The 25820-nt window shown below is 44.4% G+C and overlaps 4 protein-coding genes across 4 annotated transcripts; 1 reads left to right on the forward strand and 3 right to left on the reverse strand.

Moving 5' to 3' along the window:
- Window positions 1-4070: 4070 nt before the first annotated feature.
- Window positions 4071-9186, reverse strand: LOC106712950 (probable protein phosphatase 2C 20). The gene is made up of 5 exons (XM_045683380.1): window positions 8695-9186; window positions 8153-8287; window positions 7492-7801; window positions 6933-7103; window positions 4071-6575 (listed from the first exon to the last, which is right to left on the reverse strand). Exons 1-5 carry the CDS (start codon window positions 8996-8998, stop codon window positions 5135-5137), a joined length of 2361 nt encoding a protein of 786 aa, XP_045539336.1. The 5' UTR covers window positions 8999-9186; the 3' UTR covers window positions 4071-5134.
- Window positions 9187-10943: 1757 nt separating this feature from the next.
- LOC106713007 (39S ribosomal protein L18, mitochondrial) lies at window positions 10944-11848 on the reverse strand. The gene is made up of 2 exons (XM_014505704.2): window positions 11614-11848; window positions 10944-11347 (listed from the first exon to the last, which is right to left on the reverse strand). Exons 1-2 carry the CDS (start codon window positions 11775-11777, stop codon window positions 10996-10998), a joined length of 516 nt encoding a protein of 171 aa, XP_014361190.1. The 5' UTR covers window positions 11778-11848; the 3' UTR covers window positions 10944-10995.
- Window positions 11849-12345: 497 nt separating this feature from the next.
- On the forward strand, window positions 12346-16514 carry LOC106713012 (TBC1 domain family member whacked). The gene is made up of 5 exons (XM_014505709.2): window positions 12346-12822; window positions 15108-15229; window positions 15441-15633; window positions 15713-16324; window positions 16407-16514. The coding sequence occupies exons 1-5, from the start codon at window positions 12689-12691 to the stop codon at window positions 16414-16416; spliced, it is 1071 nt and encodes a 356-aa protein (XP_014361195.1). The 5' UTR covers window positions 12346-12688; the 3' UTR covers window positions 16417-16514.
- Window positions 16515-18708: 2194 nt separating this feature from the next.
- Window positions 18709-23531, reverse strand: LOC106713014 (phagocyte signaling-impaired protein). Its single transcript, XM_045683381.1, has 11 exons — window positions 23347-23531; window positions 23049-23273; window positions 22560-22753; window positions 21684-22388; window positions 21220-21436; window positions 21026-21148; window positions 20554-20720; window positions 20280-20467; window positions 19558-19853; window positions 19139-19374; window positions 18709-19065 (listed from the first exon to the last, which is right to left on the reverse strand). Exons 1-11 carry the CDS (start codon window positions 23411-23413, stop codon window positions 18709-18711), a joined length of 2775 nt encoding a protein of 924 aa, XP_045539337.1. The 5' UTR covers window positions 23414-23531.
- Between the last annotated feature and the right edge of the window lie 2289 nt (window positions 23532-25820).

Here is a 25820-nt window from a genome sequence, read left to right on the forward strand (position 1 = left end):
CCCTGCCGTCAGCCGACAGAGGTACGCTGACCTCACCACGGCTTCAACGTATGGCCAGCGTACTGAACAATTTCCAACAATTAGATACTTTAAGATCAGCAGCTGGTGACGGTGAAACACCACCCCACGCTACAACGCGTCCTTATCAGAATTCACAAAAAAGGTTGATTTAGTAAGATTACGCACACGTACTATATAAGTTTTAACTTGATAAGGATATCTGACCTGTCGGAGCCTCCAGCAGTAAATATTACAATTGGTGCAAGATAAATTCAGTATCAGGCTGCGCACCAAAACAAAGTGAAATCAATTATTTATCAATGAACTTTTGCAATTTGCAGAAACATGCACTGAGTGCGGAACGTTCACTGAGTGCGGAACGTTCACTGAGTGCGGAACGTTCACTGAGTGCGGAACGTTCACTGAGTGCGGAACGTTCACTGAGTGCGGAACAAGCGACAGTTTCGGTAAGCGATTCGCGAACGACTGACACAATCACAAACGGTCGGCTTCACTTATCAGTCACTAGCAACGCTGGGTTTCCACTGCCGCCGTTTCATATAACATATTGAAATAAAAAAATTTATAAAAGTTATCTCTATTATTTTCTCTAAAAAAAAAAAAGATAACAATTCGGCCTCTACATCTTATTTGTCGGTCGACGTAACTTTATTTGTCGGTCGAAGGGGGTAAATTAAACGAATGTTTTGTTGGTGGAATCCCACGCGGTAAAGTGTAGACAAGAGAAGATAGTGTCATGAATGGTCGCGTAAAAATTTTTGTAGTCACGTGCGGGCGCGGCGAGTGGTGGGCTGTGTACGCGCCGCTTGTGACAGCGGATGTGTTCTCTGAAGATACGAGAGACTGGACCCTTCTCCCCCCCCAAATGATTACTTATAACTATTGTCTGATAAACATTTTCAACACATGGCGATCCTACCCACGCCGAATGTGTCGGCTCGGCGGCGTCATACCACCATCTCACGGAAGTCAGGTGTCTTCGTTGCGTGTGACGGGTGTGGCGCCAACGGCCAGTTTCTAATCCTTCTCCCATTGCTTTCTTTACCGATCTTTTACGATTGGTTGTTCATCGGTAAACCTCCTGAGTCTGAGTAAAAGATCCAGAGGCCTGCCCCGCCCACGCTCCCTGCCTGCCTCGTTATGTGACGTAACTAGTACATTCGCCAGCTCAATGAATATCTCTTGCTGTTTGTCAATATTTCTGAGTATGAGAGTGGAAGCGGGCGCTGAGTGACATCGGCGTGTACACCTTTTAAGATATTTTATATTGACTCTTTGGTCAATATACTGAAACGCAAAACTATATAAAATTACACTATACTATACTTTTACTATATAGAATTTTCGAGTGAATGTTGTTTTTAGCCTGATTATCTGTGACTTCGGGTACACTAATAAAATACGGCTTTCATAAATGTATAGCGGTGGAGGTGGACTGTATATAAGTACATCATTTGTGTGTTTTTTCATATCATTAAATGAATAAATAAAATAAAACATAATATCATTTAAAAGCGAAAGTTTTGTAATTAATATATTGTCAGGGTGATACGATTGGTGCTTATTTCCGGATATTTTCCTCGACAGAGATATGTTCGTTTCCGCCATCCTTATTTTATCGCTGCATCGTTTCGCAATAAATATCCACGAATACTTCAGAATTATAAGAACAAGGATAACGTCGTATTCTCCATCAATTGTAGTATTGAAACTGTCTCGAATGCAGCTGCTCGATCTCCAACACATTTTTATCAGAAATACTATAATGCAGATTATATGTATGTCAGGTTAGATTTGCTTAAAATACCCTTTTCTCGTGTAAATTATAAATTTTCATCGATGTTCACGAAGAAAACAAACATTGATTATTGTATGTAAAAACGAAATTGTAATATTGCTTACCTATCTCCAGCGCCATCTCGCCTCAATCACACCAACTTACAGTACACCAAATGTTCAGATATACAGATGACGTCACAGTACTACTTCAATTCAGATTCAGATTTAAAACATCTATTTCACCGACGATCACAATATGACAATGATTTAAGCATATTCTTATTTGAAACGCATTATATGTGCCCCTTAGGCCCTTCGTACACAAGCGAAACGTAAATCTTCAAACCCGGCGATTTTATTCGTTATGCCATCTACGCAATACTATATCATAAAGGGACATAGGATCACGTCGTCACCGACACTTTGTTCTTTAGTCGCCAAAGTATTGGTATTACGGACAGCCCTTTACGCAGAACGAGCATGGGTGACGAATATACTAGTGACGGATGGATGCAATATTATAGTTTCCAAGATTACATTGCCTTGTGTAAAGAAGGTCAGAGACCACATCCACTCGCTCAGAGCGATGGTGCGATAAAGCGGCTTCAGAGTGACTCCTGTGAAGGAATCTTTTACTGACTTTCAAAATATGAAGTTCGTATCTTGTACAAACGAACTATACATACTTTGCTCTGGACCTTTTCAGAGGGAAGTCGTAGTTTTTCCCTGATCGTATTTCGGTCGTAACAGATGTCATTTAGTTGACATGATTCTATGTATATATATGTACATGCGTGAGGTGCTGACAGCCCAGCACGTAACCTTCGAGCTACAGCAAAGATGGAACTATCGGACGTTGACATAACTTTAACGCGGTATATTACTATCCGAAAAACATTCGATTTGTACTAGCAATAGTTGATTTCATTTACACGCGTCTCCCCACTGGGGTGAATCCTTGTACTGCCGATGCACCCCAACTCCAGAACCGCCCGGGGCTTGTATACCGAATGTACAACACACGCATTATAAAGTGCAAAACTCATTATTTTTTATTTCAAATCGTACAACAATATAATATATTGTAGTTGTAGCTTTAACGGGTAAATACTACAAAAAGTAACAGTTCATTTATAGTGCTCTAATAAGTGATGAGTTATATTGAGTCACTCGAACTCATTTATTAATTACATAATTTAATTAAAGGACGAGCTCGGTGTTTGTGCAGTTTTAACAATCTCCTCCGCTTTTAACTAATATATCTCTTAAACTTTGTACTAAATAAATTTGCCACTATTACAATTTGATTTTCTCAAATATTTTTGCAGTCGCCTCGCCTATAAAAATTCAGAATAAGCCACATAAAACCGCAGTAGAAAACGATATGGTGCGCATCACTAGCCGCAGTGCACAACTTCCACTTCCTTCAGTCCACTCCACTGTCACTGCACTGCGCGCGATCGATACACCGGCGTCGGCCGCCGCTCGCCGCTCGGGCACACACCTACCCTCGTCTCGTTTTCATTACTGCGTTATTGTTTTCAAAATCTTTGATTGCATATCATATTCATAACAAATAAGCAATTAAAATGTACGTGATTATTTCTGCGTACAAGTGACGCGTCGCTCCGCGGGTCCGACCTCGACTGACTTATTGCCGGCAGCGGCAGCCCCGTGCGTGAGTGGCGCGGGGGGTGAGCGGGGGTGACCCCCCACGACAGCTGGGGAGGGTGTAACGACTAACAATAAAACTACGCGTTCATTTTATACAAACTTTATTTAAACCATATTTAAAAAATAAAGTCTACAGCGATGTTTCGCTTTAGAACTAATGTGTATAGTAATAAATTTTTAATTTTCATTTTCAAATATGTAGTTAAATCGCTGCGACCGATGACACGGCCCCAGACAAGGCATTCACTTTACCCTTCGATACAAAACTGTATCCACAGCTCACGCAGAGGAAACTATAGCTGTAACAAATCCCGGCCCCGACTCAATCAACTCCGCACCAAATTCACTAAACCTTTACATAATTATCTTAACAAATTATATTAAATCATCTTTTACATCACTAAAGTACACAGAATAAAATTTATTTCAATAAAAATACATTACATCTCGTTTTATCAAAGAACACTTTTACCTATTATTTGCTGCAAGTCGGTAACGAATGAGGCACATTGTTTACTTCGCAATATCCTTCTGAAGTGCAGTATGTCCTACACGACACGACACCCCGGCCACTGCACCGTGTCCTTGTTGTTGACACACACACACCAACAAGTCACTGTTGCTGATCTGCGTCTGATTCACTCTTCACTATGATAATAAAATATAAGTCAATGGTTTCATCATCACAATATACTTAACTTTGACATTTACAAAAGCAAACCTCTACTTATACTAACAAGAGATTGGTCTTCCCCCGACCGCTCCCCGCACAATAAGGCAACTAGTTTCGTCTCAATTCACTGTTGCCTGCTTCATATCTTACAATATAACTCTCTTTGTCAACCAAATAATAAAACATAATTCTTTTCCTAAAAGAATAACCACTCTAATTACAAAATAAGATAAAATGTAAATGTTTAATTAATGTACAAAATCTACTTTTCGTAATTTTAGCTAAATTCTTTATCTTTATATAAATATTTAGATTTTTGAGAAAGTCTCGGTATATACGTTTCGTGGCTCTGTAACAAATTCATCTCAAAGTTCAGACGTAGCCTCTGAGTTGCGGAAATCACATTTCCTGGCTCCTAAACTTAAATGCAATATGATGTGCTATAAATATAGACAAAATAAATATCTATTTGGGCTAATTCATTGCGTGGTCCTCGTCGTCGCCTTATCTATCTAACTAGTCAATAACTCTTTGTACTATTGATTCCAACGCAGCTCCGCGAGCGCAGCATGGCGCAGCATGACGCAGCATGGCGCAGCATGACGCAGCATGGCGCCGCTCGGCCGACTAACAAAATACAAAATAATAACAACACAAGTCTAACCGTATACAAAGCAGTCATCTTTGGATATATATATCAGCTCGCACTCCCATATAAAATATTTAAAGTTCAAAACAGTACTTTGGCAGTACTAGACAAGGCACCATTGCTCCCGCACTCGCAGGTAACATCACATTACTCCCGCCCCCGACATTGTCTGACTAAATGTTACAACAATGTAGGAGCGCTTGTTGTAAACGACGACAGGTGGCGCTACAATGTAGCGGAGGCGCATTGCGATTACACCACAACGTTACTTAAACAAATAAATCTCATATGTCTGTCCACTTGCACTTGCACTTGTAACACTCCGGCGCGTGCCGCTACTATTTGGCGAGGCGGCGACGTAAGCGGTTTCGTAACGTTAGCGTCGGCCACGGCCCCGCCCGCTTGCCCGCGCTCGCCGCCGCCGGCGTCACCGCCTCGCAGCGCGCGCGCTTCGCCGGGGGCGCTGTGGGCGCGCTGCTGGGCGGCTGCGGGCCCACAGCGGCGTGCGGTTCCCCGTCGTTGCGAGAACGCAGAGCGCGCGCCCACCCCGTCGTGGAGTGCACCTCGTCGCTAGGGGCGCGGCGAGCGCGCTGGCGCGGCGCGGGCGCGGTGCGTGCGCGCGTCCTCCCGCACAGGTTCTCCTTGTAGTGCGCCCCGCGCGCCGCCGCGGCACGCCGCGCCGGCCCCGGGGCGCGCGCGCAGTTTCCCGAAGCGAACTGCGAACGCGTCCGGCGCGCCTCCTCCTCGCCGGGGTCCGCCGCGCGGCGCCCGACGCCCCGGGCCTCCACCGCAGGGGAGCGATCCCCGCGCTCGGCCTTGGGGGGCGGACGTCGCGTCAGGATGACGACGCGCTCGATGTTCTTGCCGCGAGTTTGGCGAGTGTGCGGCCGACCGGGGGCGTCGGGCTCGTGGTGGGGGTGCGAGCGCAGGACTCGGTCGTTGGGGACGACTTCGCGCCTCGCGTCGCCCCTCGGCTTGCGGCCGCGAGGTCTCGGGGCGTCGGTGGGCGAACTAGACGACACTTCGTTGATCTGGATGCCGCCGTCGGGTTCCGGGCGGACGGGCGAGGTGGTCGCGGGGGGCGGCTCGGGGACCGCATCGACGCGGCGGTCTGACGCAGGAGGGGCGGCGTCATTCCCCGCCGCCTCGGGCAGCGCGGTGGCGGGCGGCGCCTCGGGGGCCTCCGAGCGGTCCGACGTCTGTCTGTTCACGATCTCCTCGTACACCTCCGACAGAGTGTTGACGACGCGACTTCGATTTAACAGCCGCGCCATGAAGTAAGATTCCGCCGGATTCCCATAATTAGTGATCGCGTCTTCGACATCCTCGCGCGGCGTCTCCTCCCGGCTGGGTACAGAGAAGCGACCGTCTAGGGTGGCACACGGAGGCAACGGTGTCTTGTCTGCGGCGTCCGGCGTCGACGCAGGCTTGTCGACTTCGGAGTACCGCGTCATGATGGTGAGGCCATTCTGTGGCACTTGACGCGAGTCGCCGTCGCCGTTTGGAGGTGTGGCGGGCGTTGCGGGTGTTGCGGGTGTTGCGGGTGCATCGTGCGTGGCGGGAGCAGCGGGTGCAGCGGAGGCGGAGGCGGAGGCGGAGGCGGGCGGTGGATGCGGAGGCGGCGAGCCTTGCGGGTGCGCGAGGGATGGCGCGGCGAGGTGCGGGCGGTGCGCGGCGCCGGTGCGCGAGCGCAACACGGTGGCGCGCGGCGGGCCCGGAGGGTCCAGCATCAAGGTCACCACTGACGTATTGTCTGCCCTCATTCGCGTATTGGACCATCTGAAAAATATCAGAATTATTATCAACTAGCTTTTACCCGCGATTTCGTTCGCATGGAATAAAAAAAAAGCTAAATGAACAGACTATAATCTATATCTGTGTCAAATTTAAAAAATATTATTTGTTTTGAAATTATTATGTAAATCAATGATAGCCCACAGGAATACATATTTCTAGGATCATAAGTAGACTATGTGTTCATCCAGCCTGTGTTCTACATCTATACAAAAATTCATCCTGATCCATGAAGTCATTCTGGAGATATCTAATAATAAACATTCATTCAATCATTCGCATGTATAATATTAAGCAATGTGTAAATGAAGTTGTTCATTGGTGACAGAGAAGTGCGAGTACCTCTCGAGAGCGTGGTCGACGAGGCTCTTGGAGGGGTTGAGCCAGTCGCGCGGGGGCCCGGCGGCGCCCAGCAGCGCGGCCTCGTTGTGTCGCTCCGTCGCCTGCACCAGCGCCACCGCACCCTCCGCAGACATCATGTTCCACAACCCGTCCGTACCAAATATTAAACATCTGAAATAATCATACATTCATTCATAATATTACCCAACATTTAAAACTGATCTATCAACTAAACAAAAAATTGATTATATTGCTTTTACATTTAACTATGTGTTGCCAGCAAACAAAATTTTACCCTCAATGTTATCACAATAATCTTAAAATGGGTATTGACTTTTGTATTTGAAATCAGATATATAACTTTACAAATAATTTAGTTCAGCCTAAGGTTTGGTTAGGTTGGTTTATGAGTTAGGTATGAGTTTATTCTAAATCAGATTTTAAAATTAAAACCATAGATAAACCACCCAGCCTGAGTTGAATGTCAATGTTTTAGGGAATCTGACAATAAGGAACTTTGTATCACTTGCACATAGTAGATATAAGGACAGCTGCTCACCTGAACTTGGCCGGGTCTATGGTCAACACTCCCACATCCGGGTCAGGACTGACGATGAATTCATCGTTTTGTGGGTTGTAGCTCCAAAGGTCGCCAAGTGACCTTGCCACAGCTAAGAATGGTATCTCGTCCATAGGAGTATTCTTCTTGATTGGTCCCTTGTGCCCGAGGCGGGGTCTGTTCCATACGACGCGCGGCACACCCGCCTTGGTGATCACCTTGCCCCCGCATCTTTGAATCCTTTCTATTTCTGCACTCGATTCTGGTTTATGATCTGATGTTAGCGGTTTTGCCGCCCACTCTTCACAACCTACAAAGCATCATTTGTAACCAATTAATTATCAAGCTATAAGGTAAATTAAACATTCACAAATCATAAATTTAATAATTTCTGATTTAGATTTTTAAATATAATTAATGTTATAAGTATTTCATCTCAATCTTATTAAACTGTTAAAATACAATAACAATGACAATAACAGTTCAACTGTTAAACTGTGAACTTCTGCATGTCAACACTAAAATACATTAGGACAATGTTTTTACACAAGTATAGTGGAAATCCACCTTTATCAGTAGACGTGTAGTTATACAATATTGACTGTTAGCGTGAGTGGGTGAGTAAATTCCTTGACTCAACTGTAACAATGAGCATACAGACCCTCTTTCTGATATCCCAGCACTATTGCGGAGTCACCCACATGCCCTATGTATATCTTTCCCCGGCGGATGAACGCCACGCTGGCTGTGGTCCCCGCCGTGCTTGGCAGCCCCGTCACAGTTTTGGGCCATTTTTCTGAAATAAAACATTGCAACCAATTTAGAAATTTCCATTAAGTTGAAGTGTAAATTTAATCTAAAATTGTATATTTCTTAATGTTCCAATCTTAAAGTGCTATACAAAATATACAACATAAAAACTGGTTAAACAGCTTTCACTTTGCAAAATGTGTGGGAATCCCAGATATTGTGCAATTATATACCATGAGCTGAAATGGTCGATTGAAATATTATCCAACGTTTCAAGCGCAAAAATTGACTCAATGTCAAAGCACTCAGAAAAAACACGGTAAGCACTCAACAAGGTCACGCGAAACACTTTGCACAATCTACGAGTGCAGACATTCTCCTCCAACAAGCCAATGCACCCGATGATCCCCTCACAATCAGACCTGATAAAGAACTATTGACATATAGAATTACCTAGTTCTTTCCACATGTTCAAGTGGGTCAACATGTAACCATTACGAATGGCTTTTAGGACGTCTTCGTCGTTGTCCGACCAGAATTGCCGTTGTTTCACAATAGAATCCATTAAATGTTCCTTTGCAAAGGCTGCAGCTTCGCTTCCTCCATGGCCATCGTATATACCGAAGAAAGCGTACTCCAAGTCCCTTTCGTCTTCCGTTTGTTGATAGGCAACGGAAAACAAATCTTCCATATACTTTCTCCCGCCTTGACTGCAGTGTCCAGTCACACGTAAATTAACACCAATCGATGGTGGCATTTTGTAAACGGTAACACAATAACTTAAACGCAAAATATTATGATTTTGCTATAAAATACACTTTTCCACATTTTGCATTTGCAATTACTCTAGTTGCGAGTTGAAAGAGAACTGAAAAAGACAGGTCACGTGGACATATTGATTGCTACGCGTGTTCACTTTCCTATGGATGTTGCAATGTGTCAGAAAGAGAAAACTGTATTTCACAGATTTCACCACAAACTGAAAAGTAACAGACGCCATAGTGAATTCCGCCATTTTATATGCGAGAGACGTAACGTACCTTGTTACCTTTAGATAATATCTACGCCAATAAATTTAGTCAGAAGCGTTTTCAAAAAAATAATTACTACTTTAGAAATTATTTCAAAGAAGAAAATGTAAAAACACCTAGGTAGTAATATTTTTAACTTTGAAAAGGAGGTATCTATTAATAACCTATTCAAAAATTAAAAGTATTTAATGTCGTTGGTATGGTCTATGGCTTTATTGAAATCTACAAGCCCCAATAATTTTATAAGGCCGAGTACACACGAAGTTTAAATTGTTCAGAGCCATTAATATAACATTAATAGCAATTAATAGTGTATATCATAATACGCTTATGGTAGGTCAGTACTTGGTCGAAAATATGAAGATTAACCAACTTATCTCTATCCAAAGTTATTTAGTTTAGGCGCTAGAAGGCTCCAAAATTAATGAAATCTTACATTGATTTGTGTGTACGTTTAAACAATGGATTTGATTATTTCTTGTCGGGGGCGCGAATCTTCAAGATACCTGCCAGAATTTATTTTTATGTTTTGTTTAATATGTTTTGCTACATATTATCCATAGGTCGCTGGTTCATCCGGCTCGAAGGGCCAACATGTACATCCTAAATCAGCCCCGGGTAGGGGACTGACTGCGGACATATAGAACGACTCGCACGGGAGGTGCACCGGCAATAATCAACGGTGCACCTCCAATGCGGAGCACGGGGAAATAAAACCACCTAATGCTGGTTAACGGAACAGGTTTATTTGATACGTATTTCGCCTTATATATTAATGTTCTCAGATGCCTGATCAAGCATGAGCATTAACACGATCTACATAGGTGTGTGTGTGTGTTACGAGCGCCCCAATCTTTTAGACTTCCTGCCACATATGCTCTACATATTTTTCTCGTTGCTGTGCAATCTGCTCTAGCCATGGTCGTTGATATGAACAGTTACCCTTACCAACATTTTATCTAGAGCCCCAGAAATGATAAAGGCTACTTTTTAACGCGAAATAAGGGTTGTAAGGAGTTGAAAATGGGAATGGAAATTTGTATGGAAGTATCGTTATTTTTACAGTTAGAACCTTGAAACTTATTTTTTAGGCTGCTGATTTTATATAAATAAATATGACATTTGAAGTTTGTACAGGTTTTATCCTCAAGGCTGCAATATAACAAAAGGGAATAGGCGATGAAACTTTGTATGGGAATATATGATGTTTATGTGATTATTTTGTAAGTTTAATATGTGTTTGTAATAATATGTTTTGTTGTAATTTTTTATAAATTTAAGTAAAATTCCACAACAACAAATTTCACGCCCGTAACCCAGAGGGGTAGGCAGAGACCCAGGACCTACATTTGACGAGTCCTGGCACACCTCTCTCTATGTTCTTCTACATCCATACATCAAAAAAATGCTACCCTGATGAAAGCAAATCATGCTATTTACAAAATTTAAGTATTTAGTTGGGATACAATAAGCATTGAGCCACTCTACTGTGACAATATTAAAAGTTCACTGAAATGTGACAAGTTAGAAATTCATTGCTTATATATATGGCCATTGCCCAGCAGTGGGCATTACGAGGCTGAATAGATAGATAGAATGCTTTATATTATGTGTGGGATACTCGTGTACATTTCCCTATGTGGTAATAATTTCAAAAAGGTTGTTTTTTACTACATATAATTTATTGCAAAACTAAAACATACAGATATGGCTTTATGGCTACTTATTCCTCAGTCACTTCCCATGGTTTTTCTGGTCTGTGCATATCCCAAGGATTAGGTTTCTTATACACATCAGGCTCCTCCAGTTTAACACCACCATGAACTACTTCATTCAAAAACTTTTCAACTTTTCCACCTTTAGCAGGATTTATATCACAATACATTTCGGTGATGCCAGATTCCAAACATCTTTGTGCAAAAACTCTGCCTAAATTTAAGTATGCAGATGTGTCTGTGATACTGTACAGTTGTTTCCTTAAGGCCCATTCAGAGGTCTTCGCCTCAACAATAGGCCCATTCATAAAATGAATAACTTGTGCTGTAACTGTCCTGTTACTCCTTGTCAATACTAACCTGAAAGTTACAGTTATACATCACAATTGCTATCTATTAACTTCTAGTACAAACAGAAGCTCAATTGATACAAATAGTTTATTCTACATATTATTCATAATGGCCAGGGTAATGTAAGTCCTGTAGTAAGTTATATCATCTGACATAAATTGATAATGTTATTAAAAATCGGAGGAAATATCGAGAAAAAATACCAATAATTGCTTTAATACAATTGGAAAGAGAGAATATATAAGAACTAAAAATGAATCGAATTAACCGCATACTTGTGCCAGTATTTGCGTCCAGGTTTTTCTAAATGGTAACCATCTGGTTTGCGGGCTATTCGAAGTTTTTCTAGATTCCTTGGATTTCTATTTACAAATTCTGGAAACGATGATGAAAATCTAACCAGGTGACTTACAATACTATGGTTCTTCGATGAGAACATTTTATTAGCATTTAAATTATTATTTTAACACTAAATATTAATCAAAACTAAGATTTGCAAGGTTATGTTATTAATGTTAATTTACTTTTTAATCTGGGTTTTTTTTTTTTGAAGATTTAATGGCCTAGTTACGATACCTTTAAGCCATATACGTTTTTCAGATTACATCGTGAAATCGATTTTCGAGCAAACACACTCTTTGGTGTTGTCTATGAGCTGCTATCTGTGCAGGTAAAGCTATATCTGTATCTGTTATCTGCTACGTTAGGGATGGTTGTTGACAGTTTTAGCGTCAACCAACGTTAATTTGGTTACTACTCGGAAATTAGTTGATTTTGTCAACTGGTTAATTAAACATTCAGTATACGAAAACCCGAAGACTGGCGAAAAAAAAAAACAACAAGTGCGTACCGTACGTAAATTTGTGTTTAATTCAGTTAAAGTTAGGTAAAATAATTCAGTTAAATGAAAAACGGTCAACTGTTGAAAAGTTGAAGGCTTATTATCAACGGTTGATTTAACTAGTTCGTTGAATCAACGCTCATCCCTAATATGTTTGTAAGTGTAAGTAAGCACAGCAGGCATTCGCAAATTCAATGTTTTATATTTTATAGTTTGTTGTGGTTTGTTACTTTCTTTTCATTGTTGCAAATGCTTAGTGATTTTTCTTGTTAGGAAATCTGCGTGGATAATGGATGTAGATCGGCATGTGTTCAATTAATAACTTACTATCCATGACTGTTGACTTACGAAATTGCATTGGGGTGTTGTGATTCGTGGACGGGCGTGAACATCCGGAATAATTATATGATTTATAATTAATTTTGCTGCCCACACAGTCTTGTGGCGAAACCTTCGTGCGTGATGGTAGAAAGAAGATAGTGATAGAGATTTGGGATTCGTTTTGGATAATGTCGTTACAGAAGAGCGTGAAGAGTGCGGAGGACCGCGGCGAACAAGCAGACAACGCATCGATATGCTCCTCAGTGACCACGCAGCCCGATAGACATGGATTTTTTGGAGGTGCTCAGTACAGTCCAGAACCGTAAGTATAAAACTCAACTATCCAACAATCTCGACAGTATTTGGCTAACATGACCATATTTTTAAACTTGAACTGCTGTACACTCATTATTTTGAACCTATTTTACGTATAAAGGCTGCAAGCGAAGCGCAATTAACTACAGTAATGGGACAGTGACAATATGTTATATATGCATAAATCTTATTCTTGAAGAATGGCATTACAAAGTTCTTAAGAGGACAGTGAAATGTTCAAGCCAATGCTATTCCTCCCATGTAATGCCTATAAACATGTTTAATTGCTACATTTATCCCCTAGAACAAGGGTGGCATATCTTTGCATATCATTGTGCCATTTAAATGTTGCAAGAAATAGTTGATGAGGTATTGTGGTTGTAGATGATGACTGATAAATTGGAATATTTGGTAGCTTACGGTTCACTCATTTTCTCTTGTGCATAATAAATGTTATGATCATGCCCAAATATTGTTTTGTGTGTCATTTCGACAGTGCCATTGGTTTGCCTGGCCTAGAAAAAGTGTTTACAAAATATTTGTGTAATTTGTGCAAGTTAAGAGATTTCAGTAAATTGATAAGCAATAAAAACAGTTGGAGGGAAGTATGTATTTTGTTGGAAGTAAGTTTGCGAAGTTCTCTTGATTTACATCAGCAGTAACTATTTGTGTTATTTGTTTTTAAAAGAAGAGGAAATAAGATCCAAGAAGGACTGTAAAGGTTAATTGTTATAACATAAACCTCTCTTCAGTTGGATGTGGCGGTGCAACATCACAGCACCTTCATCTTCCCCATCATTTCCTTATAAGAAAGGTCGTATAGGGAATGTAGACTGAAATTAGGCCTCCTGAAAGCATCCTTATCAGATGAAACATGAAATTGCTTCCATTTCATCCCCGGTCTTCTTTGTGGTTGTGGCATTTTACTGGTTGACCCAGCCTATTTGAGCACCCAAATATTTGTTATTATGGGATCTACCACTGTTCTAAACTTTCCCAAGTATGTTATGTACTGGTTGGGAGAGAGGTAGGGGTGTGAGGGATGATAACTAGGCCAAGTTAGCATGCACACTTTCGAGGTACATGGACAATTACCCACAATTACAAATTGTTTATTGACCTTCAGTTCTTGCTTTAATTGCTTGTGTGTCACATTTTTGCATCATAATGTTAATATTGCAAATACTTTCTATGTATTGTCTAATAACCTTTTTTTTCTAGCATTACATCTGATAAAGTTTCAAGTCAGGTTAAATGTAATTAAACAGTTCCTTATGCAGTGAGACACATCACTTGAACCTGGTTGACTTCACCGAGTTGTGTTTTTTGATCTTGCTATGTTTTATATATAAATCCTATTTGTTCAGATGTATTGTGTCAGTTGCTTGTACTCCTGACACAATACACCTGAACAAATGAAGTTGGTCTCCACTGATAAGTTTGCTATATCCTCAGTATGTAGTAGTTGTAAGAAATATATAGAAGTATACATAGAGATGTAATCATGCTAGCTATATCATACAATTTATCATTAATTAAAGGCAGTCTTGTATCATCATTCGGTCGTTTTACTGCTTTCCTGCCATTCACCCTACAAATATCAGGTTAGTAAATGCCAGTGCAAAAATAGTTGTATGGTTCACTGGACAATAACAACATTGGGTTATTGTGAATTTCTTCCACCTCTTCCTCGCCTCCCAGAGGGTATATCACCACAATTCTATTGTGGCGTAGCGCGTGCGACGTCAGCGGTCGTCTGCAAAAAGTTGAGCGGTGTCAGGTGAAATTGTATTGCGTATATATACCGTGCCGCGCCGCCTGGTCCGCGCCCTGCGGCCCGCACGCGCTGCAACACTCTGTTGTAATTACTACTTGTTGTAAAAATTGTGCGAACCTAGACGCCGAGGCGTTTCGCAAATGCATTGTGCGCAAGCTCGATTCGACGCGCGGTGGAATGCTAAAGGTTTTTTTTGTTACGTTGTGCGTAACTCGAGGCTTACATAAGAGTATTCAAAAACAGACTGAATTTTTGCACGAAATCGGTGCAAATATTCTTCGCTATCATTGTCAATAATATACGATAGGTACAGTATTTAATAATGTGAACTGTGAAAGGGGGGGCGGCTAGCACTGGGGGCCCTATGGCAGCGGGGTTTGCTTATCCTAAACCCGTGCCCCGCCCGCACATGCTTGTGTTCTACAAGCTTAATTTCTTTATCCTTTACAAAGCGATGAAAATTGTAAACTTCATAGCAATATAATTGAGATGATGATGGGGATATGTGGTTGCAGCAAGCGGACCGTATCCCCGAGCACGATCCTGAAGCGCGAGCAGAAGTGGCTGCGCATGCTCGACAACTGGGAGGCCTTCATGAGCAGGAACTACAAGAAGGTGCGCGAGCGCTGTAGGAAAGGTGCGTCTACCCCCTCCCCCCCCTTCCTCCCACCTCCACACATACACACACACACAGGTCTGTACGACGCCGTATTGAGAAGGTCTACTATCATAGGACATTACTTTTTTTTTGACGTTATATTATTTAAGTAAATATTTATTATATCGGCTTGAAAACATGGTGTGACATAACCTGTGACTGTGAGTTAACGCAAGACCGTGGGGCGCAGGCATCCCGGCGTCGGTGCGGCCCAAGGCGTGGCTGTACCTGTGCGGCGGGCAGCTGCTGCTCGACAAACACCCGCACGACTACGAGGAGCTGCTGCGCGCGCCCGGAGACCCCAAGTGCATGGACGACATCCGCAAGGACCTGCACCGCCAGTTCCCCTACCATGAGATGTTCATCCGCGAGGAGGGCCTCGGGTGAGTAGCCTCTACCCCGCCGCGCTCGCCTTTACCTAATTTTATTTAGTATGTCTACATGGAGCGGTGTCGTCGGCAGGCAGCAGGAGCTGTTCTCGGTGCTGAAGGCGTACTCGGTGCTGAACCCCAAGGTGGGGTACTTCCAGGCGCAGGCGCCGGTCGCCGCCTTCCTGCTGATGCACATGCCCGCCGTGCAGGCTTTCTGGTGCCTGGTGAGCATCAGCGACAAGTACCTCAGCGGCTACTACAACCCCGGGTTGGAGGTGCTGCAGCGCGACGGCGACATCCTGCACGCGCTGCTGCGCCGCACCGCGCCCGCCGTGCACCGCCACCTGCTGCGCCACAAGGTGGAGCCCGTGCTCTACGCCACCGAGTGGTTCCTGTGCGCGCTCACGCGCACGCTGCCCTGGGACAGCCTGCTGCGGGTCTGGGACTGCTTCCTCTGCGAGGGCGTCAAGGTGCTCTTCAAGGCGGCCCTCGTCATCCTGGCGGGCACGCTGGGCCCCGCGCGCGCGCGTCGCCGCGCCCACGGCCTCTGCGAGACGCTCGAGCTGCTGCGTCACCCGCCGCCCGCCGTGCTGGCCGAGGACTACCTGCTGCAGCACATGCAGCGTCTCGCCCTCACCGAGGACGACTTCGAGTTTGAGCACCAGCGACAGACAGCTCGCCGCCGCGCCCTGCACGACCGCAGGTACCTACCTACACCTACCTACCCGCTCACACACACACACTCACACACACACACTGGCTAACTCATCACGTGTCGGTTGCAGCGGCAGCTGATTCAGCGAGTGCTCGTACCGGCGGTACTCCAAGAACAACGCGCGCGACCTCTTCCACACGCTGTGAGCGCGCGCCGCCGGCTCGGGCCTCCCCCCACCCCCCACCCCCCACATGGTGACGCTCCGTGTTTCATGTGACATAAAACGACATTCCGATGTGCTGCAGTATTCTGACTTTACTTATTTCATATAATGTTCAATAATAATAATACATTGTGATAAGAATGTGTATATTGCATATGTAGGTAGGTTAAGGCTGTAAATATATACACGGGAGCGTTCTCTCTGTGTGAGTGTTCTTTCTTACTTTCATTGTGTACATTTTATTTATGTTGTATTTATTTGTCTTATACTTAAACGAGTGCGCCTCCCCCCCCCCCCCTCGCCCTCTCCGTATCGAGCCCGCAGCCATGTAGGAACCCGATCTTTGTCAAATAAATAAAGCCCATGTATTAAAACTATTTAAATGATGATAAATCAAGACGTACGCGCGCAGGGTGCGGGGTGAGGGGGGGGGGGGCGCAATCTGACGAATTCCTGCTATGTCTTGTTTATTGCTTAAGATTTGTTCCGGTGCAAGTACAAATAGATGTGTGAGGAGTTTAACATTTAATTAAATCATTTCCATAACTGTGACACATTCCCGCAGGCGACCCCCCCCCTCCCCACCCTCCCTGTGTGCGGGCGAACACTTCACGTGCCATGTAACATGTTCCACACCTGGACGAAAACTGTTCCGTTTGTCTGAACATACTATCTCATATCTTTGATAAATTTCATCTTGCGAGCCGGTATAGAAGAGACCTGATTTTTTTAGATAGACATCTTAAGATAATACTTTTGTTGCTCAGTTCAATGTCAACTTGTTCTATAATTACATAATCAATTTTATTTTCTTTTTAAGCTTCCAGTATTTACACTTTACTTACTTTTAATGTTTCCAATTTGTTTGGTGAACTAGTGGAGTAGTGTGAAGTGAGTAGCGAGTGTTGAGTGCGGAGTTGGGGGAGGGAGGGGGGGGGGGTCGTTTCTGTCGCACAATGTAATTACTAATTATTATTGTTATTGTTTAATATTTGTCGCAACTCGACACGTAAACCAACAAAATTGAAAAATAAGTTATTTTCTTGTCAAATTTTAAGTTTTGTCTAAAATTAACTTTTATTGCAATATTAGTGTTGTAAATAAAATATATAGTTATTTACATGTTTTTCTTTTTTATTTCATCACAGAACAAAAGGCTTTACTTCTTCATATTATATCCTTAGTACAATGTTATACAATGACGTACCTTTATCTGCAGATAAATTATACCATATTGTTAGCCGCATAGTGGTTTATATAAATGTCTCAGGAAAGTTAGAACAATTTAATGTTAGATTGTTATGTGTTATGTCAGAAGTAATGTCGTACTTTGATTTAGATAAAACGCGGGCCAGAATGTAGAGGGACATCCAATGTTCCGCGACGTCGGCGCTCAACCTCTTTTTATAAAATAAAACTACAATTTTGTTAGTAACAGGTATCATATTTTCCGCTGATCATATAAAAATATCGGTATGATAATATTCTATCAGTATTTGAATATAAAATACAAAACACCCTGGACTGGATGTTAGAAAACTCTCCAAAGCAAGGTTTGGAACCTCTAAATCTTTTCGGATTTGATAGGACTTATTTACATTTCTTGAACAATTGTAAAAATATCTATTTGGCAGTAATTTTTTTCCACAAAACAACATACTACGGACTGAGTGACCTGATGAGGCGGGGCCATGCGGGGCGAGGCGCGGAGGTGACGCATTGACTAGAACCAGCAGCGCACGAAGCGAAGCCGTGAATGTGCCGCCAAAAAATGATGATTTAGCGTCGACGAGTCGCAATAAGCAGGATTTTGTACACATCTATCTGAGAGATGACTTGCTAGAGGACGGGGAGGGTTTCTTATTAAAGATGTGTCTCTTGGTATGGCGGCAAGTTAACCGCCCTCACTTCGCCGCATGTAATACACGGTGTCATTTTAATTTCAAGAAGAAAAAAAAAAAGATTAATGTTTATATTTAAAAATAATAAGGGTGTTTCTATCACTTTGTATTTTGTTGTAGCGAGTAAAAACGAGTTGATGAGTCCTCGCGCCGCTCTATGTACAGGATATGTATGTGACGTGTAGCACTGGCACTGGCGTTGCATTGCGCGGTCACTGCACTGCGCCGTCGCTGCACTACGCGGTCACTGCAGTGCGCCGTCATTGCACTGCGCCGTCACTGCACTACGCGGTCACTGCACTGCGCCGTCACTGCATACTCTTCAAGTATTTAATTTTATCGTCGAGCGTGTCCCGCGCGTGTCGCAGCGCCTCCCGGTAGCTGCGCTCCAGCTGGCCGGCCGCGGGGCAGCGGTACTCCCCCGCCAGCTGCTCCTCCACGCCCGAGGCGAGGTGCGGCGCGGCCCAGGCGGCGGGCCAGGCCTCCAGCCGCGCGCGCACCTCGCCCAGCAGCGCCGCCGCCTCCCCGCCCGCCTCGCCCAGCGCGCGTCCCGTCCCCGCGCGCTCCGGGGACACGCTCGCCTTCTTCTTGCTCGACTTCCTCGAGTTGGTCGGCGTCACCACCTCGCGGCACAACCCGAACACGTACGTCATCACTCCCGCGAACTGCAAATAGAAGAGCATCGGGTCACCGAGGGACCGCATTCGGCTGCCGTCCAACGAGCGCGGCTACACTCACCTCCAGGATGTTGGAGAGATGCTCGAGCGCGTCCCTCGCGTGCCAGAGTGTGGCGGGCGCCAGGTCGGCGAGGGCGGGGCGCGCGGCGCGCAGGGCGGCACTCAGCGCGGCGACCGCGCGCGGCACCGCCCCCGCCCCCGCCCCCGGCCCGCCCTCGCCGCGCTCGCACGCCGCGCGCGCCACGCGCAGCAAGCACGTGTACAGCGCGCCGTACGACGCCGGCGACTGCACCAGCGCTGATGTTCATCATATAACTAACTTTATTAAGTCTGCGACATTTGTGCTCGTCTATTTTAAATGCAATATGTTCTTAACCAAAGCGATCTTAAATATTTGATCGAGACGACAACGACTATCGGTAGGTTATAGTAAGTGGGTAGTTATAATCGTTTCGTTGCGGTATTCAATTCTTCGCTCACCAAAAATCCTAGAAGGCAGAGGGGCGCAGACGCTGAGGTCCTCCTCGGGGGCGCGGTACTCGCATCTGCAGCGCTCCATGGCCGCGCCGAACGCGTCCACGCAGTGGTCGAGCTGGCGCAGCAGGTGCTCGTTGTCGAGCGCCGCGGCCGCCTCCGCGCACAGCGCCAGCGCCCGCACCAGCGCGTCCTTCAGGCGCAGGTAGGCCACGTCGCGCTCGAAGGTGCGCGCGCGCAGGCCCTCGTCGCGTCGCTGCGCCGGCTCCCAGCTCACTATCACGGTGAGGTCGCGGTTGTCGCTGCGCACCAGAGTATTTATTTATTTATTTACATGGCAGACTTACAGCTAGAAAACAACAGTATCATAAACAAGATAGTTAACATACAGCTAATTACAAGTCCACACTTATAGCATTGGCTTACCTAATTTGTCAGTCAGCACAGGAAATATAAAAGTAAGTAATTAAATTTACTGCTCGAGTTATTTGAAAAAATCTCGGCTAAGGCAACTCCTCGTTGAGCACACACTAGTTGCAAATGGGTCTATATCATGCTTCTTGCACAGTATGTTGAAACTGGAGCTCGCACACACCGCACACGTATTCTGCCTGTAGTTGGTTAATTACTTATAGAGCGATTGCCGGTTTTCAGAGATTTACCTCGTCTTGTGTATGAAGGTCTAAATTAGATATTAAAGAGCAGCGACTCACGTGAGCGTGTCTGGCAGCGCGGGCGGGGCGGCGGGCGGCGCGGCGGGCGGCGCGGCGGGCGGGGCGGCGGGCGGCAGCAGCGCGCGCTCGCGGGCCACCAGCGCCGCCCACGCGCACGCCTCCAGCCGCGCGCGCCACGCCCCCAGCTCCACCAGCTTCTCGAACGTGCCGTACTTGTACGCGTACGTCAGCTGCTCCACGCTCTGCGGGACCAATACACCTCGGTCACTCTCGAAACGCCTCGGCTCAAAATGGACGGACGCATGAATTTGAGCAGAGATATACTGACGTCCTTGGCGTGGTGCTGATAGAAGGTGTGCACGTCGGCGAGGCGCGCGGGGGCGAGCGCGGGCGCGGCGGCGGGCAGGCGCGCCGCGTGCAGCCAGCCCAGCGACGCCAGCTGCACGTGCTTCGCCTCCAGCCTCGCGAACGCAGTCTCCGCCGCGGCGCCGGCGCCTGCGCACATCGCAACACATTCACTACTGGCTAACGACACGATAGGACCCCTCGCCGAACCCGCCTGAGCTCGGTGGGGAGCCAGTTGGGACAGTTGGCCGAGTCCGCATACGTGCCGGAGTCGTGGAAGTCGCTATTTAAGATTATGCAAAAATTGCTCGACAACTTAATTCTCGCGAGCAGGCGGATAAAGTTTATCGATTTCATTTTTATATTAATACTGTCATACCAGGTTAAGCAGTAGAAACCTAGTAGAAATATATCGAGAGTCGCGAACGATCTTAAGCTTGTCCGTGCGGGAGTACCGAGCATGTGGTAGATCGCGAGCAGCAGCAGCTTGGCGTGCGGCTGCGCGGGCGAGCGGCGCGCGCACAGCTCCAGCACGCCCAGCGCCTGCACCAGCGGGCCCGCCTCCTGCAGCTGCACCGCTGCAATCGCATCATTGTTATATACGAGTGTATTCGTAGTTTGAGGACGATGTGCGTGCGGCTGCGCGTACCGGCGTAACAATAGTGGTGTGCGGCGAGCGTTGCGTACGCGTCCGCGGGGCTGCTGTCTGTGGGCGCGGGGGCTGCGGGGGCGGGGGCGGCGCGCACGCAGCGCAGGTAGTGCGCCCGCAGCGCGTGCGCCAGCGCCAGACTGGCCGCGGCGTCCGGCGGCGGCGCACACAGCCGCCACGCGCACACGCACGACACGTGCCGCTGGATGTCCGCCGCCTGAAAATGTTGCGCCATTTTCGAGTCGACTTATCTTTTGGTATCGAATCCTCGAACATACACTAGGCTGAGCTTCAATTAAAAACCTTGGACATTTTAGTAATATGATAACCTTCTTTTTGAAGCCGGCTAAACAATACCACAGAACGGTAACTAACTCCATTGTTAATCGAATGCCTCCTCGCTTCCGTGGACCGCCCGAACGGAAACCTTTCAAAGAAATAATATTGAGCTCGAATGTACTTACATTGTCAGGCTCGCTGTTCTCATCGAAGCCCAAGCATGTGAGAAAGTCCCTGCAGTGGTCCTCGCGCTCCTGCTGCGGTATGATGGCCAGGTACGGTCTGAGGTCGGCGACGGCGCAAGGCTTGGCGGCGAACACGCGCAGGTACTGCACGCACAGCGCGCGCGCACTGCCCAGCAGCGCGGCCGCCGAGCCGCCCGCCTCGTGTGCCGCCAGACGCCGCCACAGCTCGAGGCGCGCCAGGTAGGGCCCGCGCAGCGCGCGCCCCGCTGACACGCTCTCCACAAGCGAGCAGATGAACTCGTGGCACTTTTCCGCCGTGTCGTCCGCCGAGCCGTCGCTCTCGTCGCGCTCGTCGCTCTTCATCAATTCGAAAACGGAGTCGAAATAGGGCATGTAGTAGTCCCAGCGGTCCTGGTTCTCCCATAACAGATCTTTGCACACCAAATTTAATTTCCTCCAACGGCCGAGTCTCCTGAGGTACGGTATGCTGGCCTGTAGTGTGGAGCCGGGCACCAGCTGCGCGTACACGGGGCCCTCGACGAACGCGAGCAGGTCTTCCCACTTCTCCTGCAGCTCCAGGATCATCATGTACAGCCGTGCCTCCTGTTCTGCTTCCATTTTGTTCTCCGTTATAAAATTATCTACCATTCGCTGCGCTAGTGCGAGGAGAATTCCTTTCTTGGAAACATCTTCTGTAGACTTAGCCTGAAAAGCAAACCATTCTAAAAAAAGGAATGGATCGTCATTTCAAATAATCATTAGCCTATATTACTCCAGGTATTGTGAAAATTGTCATTAATGTCAAATAAATGTTTGCCAACAAAGATTCACATAAAACTTTTTATATAATCCAAAGTAAATGGGTAAGGTGAGTACCTGCAACACAACACTCATGACCGCCCAGAAGTAGTATGGGTTCTTGGGCGCGATGCGATAGAGTTGCAGAGCGGCGCGCTGCTGCGCGCGGTGGTCGCCCACGCGCACGTAAGCCATGAACAGGTGCGAGTGGAGCTCCTCACTGCCAGGCTCCGCACGCACTGCCGCCTCATATGCCTCGCACACCTTCTGTACTGCACACACACACACACCACTTTGCCTGCATCGTGCCACTATGTTGGGCCATACTATGCACAATACACGAGTATTCTACTTTGAACCCTTCCCCATAGGGATGGGCATTGATTCAATAAAGTAATTAAATCAACCATTAATCACCCTTCAATATTTCAACTGTGGACCATTTTTCGTTCAACATTTTTAATTGAAAATATGTAGTATTAATGGCCGTCTTCACAACCAGTCTTTGGGTCTTTCTTTATTGAATGCATGATTAACAATGGATTAACGATGATGCGTTCTACGTACGTTGCTGCGACTCTCTGTAGGATATGGTCATGGCCTGCAGCGTGGTATCGTCGCTCGGCTTCTCCTCAGCCAGCGCCTCCAGCACCGCCTGAGCTTCACACTTTTTTCCTAACCTTAAAAGCGCCAGAGCTTTTAAAGCTCGTGCCGCTTGTAGAGTAGGACTTTTCTTGAGAACTTTTTCGGCTTCCTGAAGCGCTTTCTTATTTACCCCATTGTCCAACCAGTCTGCAAATAAATAAGCCGATGCAGAGCAATAACTTATTAGAGAACGGTTCCAATAGGTTAATATAATTTTTACCGTATATCGGCCGTAAGCGACGTTCGACAATTCCACCATCATGCATGTGCTGCGGACGCACCGCCATTTTCTACTTAAAATATGTCTTTCGCTAAATAAATGCAATTTCGTGTCTTTTAATATTCTTTCGCTGCACGTTTGTTTTGTGCTTGTCGTTTATTGCTTTTTGACAACTGACAGTGACATTTTATGTTTGATTTTTTTTTTTTTTTTTCGCCCATGGCGCAGGCTATAGTCTTTCGACCATACTGCCTAGTCTTCCGTAGAAAGACTTTTATGTTTGAGTAAATTTTAGACAAAAATACTTAGTGTTACCAGTACGTAAATATAAATATATAAGTCCACTAACCTCTAGACATATATGGACGGGCTACGAGTCGTTTTTGTGCCTATTTGATTTTGGCATTTAGTAAACTAGAGGTACATATGGTACGTATCGACAACACTGGTTTGCGACAAAATCTGCTTTGAGAATCTATTTCAGTTACTGTTTTTTTAAACACATCTAATACATTAAAACTTTCAGATTCCTTTAGAATTTTTGGCTTGTATAGCTACAGATTAGGTCCGTTTGCCTCTGAAACAAGGTATCTTTAAAAATTTATTAAAACTTGATGGTTTTACTATTTAAACTTTTAGATATTTTCTTTGAGAAAAGCTATATTGCCTGTCGATATTTTGATGAATCGCACACAAGGGTCTTCGTTTGCTAGTAAAATAATTTGGGTGGCGAAGTTCAAATGCTTTTGAGAAGGCGATGAAGGTGACCCTTTAATGCCCACCTATGAGCGTCTGAAGAAAATTTTAAAAAAATAGTGATATTTAACTAACTAAGTAACTATGTTATCAAAGATACTACGTCAAGATGAAGCTGTCAGGTACAAAACCCGGTTTAAGAAGGTACGTAAATTAACTTTTATTTTTGATTTATGATTTTTTTTGATTTTCGTTGATTGTTCTCATAGAACTTGCAATAGAAAATTTCCTGATTATTGTTTTTGAATTTTGTAATAAATAATAAATAAAATTGTTTCTATCTAATCCTATTTTATTCTACAAAACTACACAAATAAATAAACCAAAAATTGAGGTGTTGACAAACAAAAAAGTAAAATGTATTTAATATTTCTTTATTTAACTTTGAGATGCAAAGCCAAATAACTGGAATAAGTTCGAAAAGTAATAAAATACCTACATTATAATACTTATTACTTCGATTCATTTTATTACAAGTCCGATTTTCGATCAATTATAAACTATAGTTGATCATTTTGCATGTACAGTTCGACATGACAACCATCCATTAAGTACAATATTAATCCTCATATAAAATTGATTCGATACTTTATAGGCTTCAGTTTTCAAACTAGTCATCCTTAAACAGATACACACACTATATCTATTTGTATAAGTCAAATTAAATTATGATAGCTCACTAGCGCCCCCCTGTGAACGTCAAAAAATGTCAAAATCCTGTTTGTACTATAGCCTAAGTAGGTCTAAGTAGTTTTATATGTATTCTGACAAAATCAACCACGGAAGCAGCGCCTCGCTCACTAGTTCCTAATTTGACTATAATTAATCCTCGCAGACTTTTAAGTTTTAAATCTGATATCAGAAGATAAGGAAATTATAACGCTTTTTAGGGACACCCATGACAAATATTTTTGATAAAGCTATTTTTTTTTAAATCTAGTTTGCCGTTGCCCACATGCTTGTCGATGAACATAAAGCGACTTGCGCCAGATAAGGCTGGATAATTTTTCATAAGTTCAACTAAGGAGGAAAAAAATTTCATAACATTACTGTTTAAATAATCTTCTCATAAAGGCAATGATGGAAATCTAAACAAAAAAAAGTAACATAAAAAAACAATTTCAAACAAAATGCATTCAAAAGTACCATAAAAAACAATTTCAAACAAAATGCATTCAAAAGTACCATAAAAAACAATCTCAAACAAAATTCACTAAAAAGAAACAAAATAATGACATGAAAACTTCTTTCTTTCTTTCTTCTCTCTTTCAAAAACCCTCTAAACTCTAAAGAAAGTTCTCTTCTTTCTTGTAACATGTCTATATTGTATAATTATTGTTATTTCGCAGTCGGTGTCGGCCGAAGTAAATATAATATTATACATTTTATGTCCCTACTTAGGCCGAAACCGACTCCAAAATAACAATAATTATACAATATAGACATGTTACAAGAAAGAAGAGAACTTTCTTTAGAGTTTAGAGGGTTTTTGAAAGAGAGAAGAAAGAAAGAAAGAAGTTTTCATGTCATTATTTTGTTTCTTTTTAGTGAATTTTGTTTGAGATTGTTTTTTATGGTACTTTTGAATGCATTTTGTTTGAAATTGTTTTTTATGGTACTTTTGAATGCATTTTGTTTGAAATTGTTTTTTTATGTTACTTTTGAGTGCATTTTGTTTGAGATTGTTTTTTTTGAAGTCGGCTATTTTTTTTTCTTAA

This window comes from Papilio machaon, chromosome 21 (genome assembly GCF_912999745.1).
Source record: "Papilio machaon chromosome 21, ilPapMach1.1, whole genome shotgun sequence".
NCBI classification, from domain to species: Eukaryota; Metazoa; Arthropoda; class Insecta; order Lepidoptera; family Papilionidae; genus Papilio; species Papilio machaon.